Source organism: Belonocnema kinseyi, chromosome 6, assembly GCF_010883055.1.
Source record: "Belonocnema kinseyi isolate 2016_QV_RU_SX_M_011 chromosome 6, B_treatae_v1, whole genome shotgun sequence".
Lineage (NCBI taxonomy): Eukaryota > Metazoa > Arthropoda > Insecta > Hymenoptera > Cynipidae > Belonocnema > Belonocnema kinseyi.
In genome coordinates this window covers 132,805,558-132,811,458 of record NC_046662.1, presented here as the reverse complement: position 1 = coordinate 132,811,458, position 5,901 = coordinate 132,805,558, and the positions used below count along the sequence as shown (strand labels likewise).

At 30.4% G+C, this 5,901-nt stretch overlaps 1 protein-coding gene across 3 annotated transcripts in view; it reads right to left on the bottom strand.

The window, feature by feature from the left end:
- Window positions 1-5,425, bottom strand: part of LOC117174965 — a 183,973-nt gene extending 178,548 nt beyond the window's left edge. For all 3 annotated transcript variants that reach the window (XR_004467410.1, XM_033364436.1, XM_033364437.1), the window contains exon 1: window positions 4,701-5,425. Coding sequence is in view for 2 of the 3 variants with exons in the window: in XM_033364436.1 (XP_033220327.1) it covers window positions 4,701-5,202 (502 nt within the window). In the remaining variant the exon portion in view is untranslated. The remainder of the gene's footprint in view (window positions 1-4,700) is intronic.
- Between the last annotated feature and the right edge of the window lie 476 nt (window positions 5,426-5,901).

The window sequence follows — 5,901 nt, the reverse complement described above, 5'->3', positions numbered from 1 at the left end:
GGGCAGGTTGTGTGATTATAGAGGGGGGGCAGTTTTTGAAATATATTAAAAAGTAAAGTATGGGGGCATACGTCGAGAGGGAGCAGATAGTGGGGGGGTGTAAGTCGCGGTTTTTACCCATCAGTACTAAATTTCTGATACATATTCTTTGGACTCCCGGGCAGGTCGTAAGAGTATTAGGGGATTATGGGGTGGAGGGGACCGTTTTTTAAGTATGTAAAATCAAGTGACCTAAAATATATAATGCTTATGCAAATTTACAGTTTTTAAACAATCAGCCGCGTTTGGATTTGACGTTATTAAATGCGTATTTAATACGTACAACATTAAATATATGGATAGGAAAAATCAAACCCTTGATCCACTGTAAGAACATTTTAGAGTTTGTCAGGAGAAGATATGCGAAGTTTGGTGAGACCGAAGTGATTTGTAAGTTTTTTTAATAAGTTATGTTGAAATTCCGCAACTGATAAAAAAATTCTGGAAACTGGATTCGATGACTCGACTACAATTTTTATAATTAAAAACAATTACCATTTTCGGTATTTAAGTTCATAATTCTTTTTTACCTTTTCAGAGTTTTTTGCAATTTTAGTTCAAATTTCACTGTAAACTTCGCATTTTTCAAAACGAAATTCTACGACTTGAGTACGAGTTTTATGACTGAAAATCCGGTTTGCTTAAAATTTTTCTTTTGATAAGTATTTCGATTTTGTAAATTTAATATCATAGATACTATGTATTTTTAGGGTTTCAGTAAACATTTACTCTAAGTTCATGAACTTAAAAATCAAAATGTGCCACAGGCATCTTAGGACATGAAAATACCAATCGTATTTTTATCCGGAATTGTATAATTTGCACACTAGAATATCCCTGTTTGAAATAGAGAAAACTAAGAATATGTTTAACATTCATTAATTAATTTTCAATTATATCAACAAATTTAATTTATTTAAATAATTTTTCTTTCGAAATTTCGTTTTTTCTTTAAAATTATTACTATTAGTCTAGTGAGATATTTATTAATATTAATTTATTAATTTTCAATTTTTTAAGCAAATTGAATTTGTTTAAATAATGTTTTTCTCAATTTTTCAAATTCATAATTATTATTATTTCTTCAGTAAAATATTGACCACCACTAGCTGAGTAATGTTTCATAGTTTAAACAAATTTCATTTATTCAAATAAATTATAGTATAAGGAGACTTTCAACAAAATAATTGAATTTTTATCATAATAATGAATAATCAACCTAAAAAATACATTTCTAACGAAAACGTGGCATAGTATTTCCAATCACTTTTTCCTGACACTTTGCAAATTCACAATAATGATTTACTGTTCAAATAAATTTCATAAACAAATTCAGAACTTAAGGAAGTACCATCGCTACTGCCGAGATTAGTCGACCACGCAGTCGTAATACCTACACTCGTATGACTCACTGAGTTGAAATCTGGCCACATTGTGATCATGTCGCCGGCGACATGAATCAAGGGCTGACTGAGATCTACATTGATCGCGCCTCGCGAGGTTGCCAGATTGCGAGTCAACGTTCAGAAGCGCAAGTTTCGTGATTATTTTTTTTTCATGTATATACAGGAACCAAAAGGTTAATATTATTTTTGCACCTCACTTTTGAAATACTTGTTTTTAATTAAAAAAATTATCAATAATATCTTAATGGTGGTTACTTAGATATCACTGAGTAAAGAGCTCAAAAATGCCATCTCTCATAAGACGCAATGTTACATATGAACAAATTTAAAACGTAAATAACTTATTTATAAAGTACCCTAGGCTTCCGAGATTTTAACTAAGTACTTTTGGTGATCATATTTAGATAGAGTGAAAGTTTGGTTGAAATAATCATGAAAATTCTTGTAGCGGTGGTACTTCCTTAACTGTTTTTTAGATTTTGAACCATTTGAACATTTTAAAGAAATTAGTTTTAATAAGCAAATGTATGCACTATATACTTAATAAGAATTAAAAAAGAAATTAAAACTGTATAATGGTAAAAACTTCCATTTTCACTACTTTGAATAAATATATATTTTTATTAATTTCTTCCAGTAAGTTCATAATCTCTCCTCAGTTGAATATTTTGCTTTATCAACAGAGGTCTCTCAACTTCACATTGTATGGGCATTTGAAAGTTTCACCCATTCAAGTGCTAACGGCGTTCGAAATGGCTTGAAATTTTGATTCTTCGCGAGTCGAGACAATTTACTATGTATTTCTATGAAAATTTGTACGCGTCGACCTTTTAGATGTTTCTTCCAAACTTGCATAAAATTTTTAGTGTTGCGCAATAATTTATTCTGCATCTTGAAAGGATAGCCATGCGAATCCGCGTACAAATAAAAGTTATTAAAGCAAATATGCATATCGCGGTATCATATTAAACTTCATTTACAAATAAAATAATTGCAAGAAAATCAGTAGGTAGCGTGCAATATTAACAACTTTCTCCAAGTGTCGGGGGGGGGGGGGGGGGGGGGGGGGGGGGGGTGAAACTTGGATCCAAACAACAACACTGGTATTTTCAGAAGCCTATAACTTACTTTCTAATGATGTGTTTTCAATTTTTTATGAGGATTTAGAAACAGGTTTTTACACCCTTTCATCTATCTTATTATTTAAAACAAGCCATTTTTTAATACTTTTGAATTATTTGTTCAGTTAACTATTTTCAAAATTTAGGGTTCTTCGATTTTTTTAATATTCTCAAAAGAATACCCGAGGTGCATTTAAATTACATAACAGCACAAGGTACTTGGGGGGGGGTCTGTTATATTTTGTTACGGTTTGATGGGTAAAAAAAATTGTCAAGGACACAATATCCACTATAGAGGATATTGTGACATATTTTATTCAATCCCACCGTTTTTACAGCGCAAAACAAGTAAAGCATATAAAAGTTTAGAAGTTTATAAATTCTATGAAGCTGGTTTTGTGGTGAAAGTGAGCTACAAAGCATTCAATTGTAATTTTGTGCTTCTGAGTGAGGTTAGTGTAACAATACAGTAATTTTGATTTTAACTTACTATTTTTAGTTATAACTTATTATTTTCTATGAGTATGAACATTGATATTAAGTAATATGCCTTTGAAGCATGACATTCGATTCAATTTATGTTATCAAATTTCATTACTGATGTAAAATACGGTGACAGTTTATTGATATTTTGAAGTTAGAAACCAATTTTCAACAAAATACATTAATTTTCACCTTAAAAAGATACACTTTCAACTCAAAATGAAATTGTTATATTTGAAATAAAAGATTAAATTAAAAAAAAAAGAATTTCGAAATAAAATACTTTCGTTTTTTAATGACAAATCACGAAAATATAGGCCTCAATAAACTAAGAAATTTTCATATTTTCTAAATACAAAAAAGCTACTTATTGTTAGAAATGAATTGAAAGTTAACGAAATTTTCAAAGCCTTTCTCAAAAACTATTTGTAAAATTTTTCATTCAAAAAAATAGAAACTACTTTATCCTACTTCTTTTTAGTAAACGTTTTACCAAGCAACCAATTTTTTGTATATGTTTCATATTGGGTTGAAAGTGTATCTTTTGTAGTTGGAAATTAATGTATTTTTTTGAAACTTTGTCCTTTTGGATAGAAAATTAATCTTCTCGGGCAACGAAAATGAATCATTTGTCAAAATAAGGTAGATTTTTGAAATTGATATTTTTTACTTTTTTTTGTATTAAGAAAAATCTTTAATTTTCGTGAAATTTTTTGAGCCATATATTTTCGTAATTTCTCAGAGTAAAATATAATTTTTTATAGAATTTTGTAAAAATACCACTTATTTGCATTTAAGTGAGAAAGAAGAATACAATCTTAAACTTTTTAACCATATCATTTGAGTTTTTTATTCTGAGAGTAGATCGCTCTTGCCAGAGACTATTCTCAACTTCAAAATCTGAATAAACTGCTATCACATTTCACATCGGCGATGGAATTTGATAACTTAAATTGAAACGAATTCTATGCTTCGCAGGGATATTACTTATAGTTAATGTTTATAGTCATAGAAAAGAATAAGGTATAACTAACAAAAAAACTGTATTGTTACACTAACCTCACTTATGAGCAAAAAAGTACCATTGAACTGCTTGTACTTATTTTCACCACAAAATGAGCTTCGTAAAATTTATAAGCTTCCAAATTTTTACTTATTTTTCGATGTAAAAACTGTAAGACTTAAAAAAATATGAAAATATATCCACTACAGTGAACGAGGGCACTGAACGCACATTTATACTAAAATCTATATCTGTAACAACATACGGATAAAAGTTTTGGATTGTTTCCATTTTTTTAATATATCGGGTCTTGATATCGCCCGAAAATATTGCCAAAGATTCACTCTGCATTTTGAAGAAGAAAAACAATGTTCAAAAACTCCAGCGCACATGCAAACTATAGTGGCATAGGGCAAGGTTATCGACACAGATGTCCAATTATTTTTATTTTGTATGGTTTAATGAGAAACCCCAATGGTGAAACCAACGGACTAAATAACGACTAACGGACTGAACGTCAAAATCGGCTAAGAATGATAGCCTACAGTGGACCACGAACAGCAAATTCTAGATCTGAACCACTGTACTTTAAATTGTTGACATAGTTTTACTTCATTCCAAAGATTCGAAATACTGAACTGAACTTACCTAAAAATGAAGTGTGGACATTTTTTTCTCTTGCAGTAGAGACATCATCTTGACTTTTACCAAAGATTTCTTTATCCACTGTCGACACAATAGGTTGTATATTTTCATGTACTTTTTTAACATTAACGTCAAAACTTTCATCACCCCTGTTTTCATCTTGCATATATTTCTTTATAATATTTTCACTTGAGCCGGAATTTTCTATGGGATTACAGAATTTTATATTGCGAGAAATCTCCCCTTTATAATCAGTAATTACTCTAGAAAGTGCGTCAATTTCATTTTCAAAAGTAGATTCGCTAAGAGGCGCCGATTCAACGCCAATAACATCGTTGATAGCTATGACATTCGAAGATTTATTAATGCAAGTTTTGCTTTCACTGTGGATGGAATCTGTAACTAAAGTATCGGCCACTTCTGAAATAATGTTTAAGGATGGCTCCACTGCACGAGATTCTTCATCCTTCGAGACAACCAGTCCCATTTCAGAAAAGTCAGACATTGTTTGACTTAACACAGATTAGGCATTGAGAATCCTTAATGGAATTGTACTCATAAAACAAACATTAACTTATTCTTATTATTGATTGCTTACTTGCCTTTAGAAATACTTTAATAGCATAACTAATTTTTTGATCCTAAAACTTTCATTTGTGATTTCCCGTAAAAACAATTTAACCGTTAATTACTCATCAAAGCTCGTCAAAAAATATTGCTAAAGCATAAGTTTCGTAAAAATTCAAGCAGTGATGCAGTGACGCAGACCATGACCTAATGAATACAATGGTCTAGTCACTTGAGGGCCCATTTTTGTTCAAGTCACGCAACCGCTTAATTCCACCATTTTGTTACTTCAACCGCGCAGTTTGAGAATATTAAGAGAATGAATTCAAAACAAACTTTCAATGGATATATTAGAACATTGGCAAGGAAATAAATTATATTCAGACCAGAATGTAAGTTTTTAAATATTACTAAATGAGAAGGATTAAAAGTATATACAATTTTTGATATTTATGATAATGAATTTCATTTCAAATATCTCCGCTTGCTAGTGAATAATTCTCAGGTGGACAATTCTTCCAGAAATATATAGGTAAAAGTGACAGAGGTTTGTAATAGAATTACGCGGATCCGTAAATTTTACAGAAAAGTTTTTTAGATATGTATTTGATCTGGATTGAAAGTAACACCTATTATT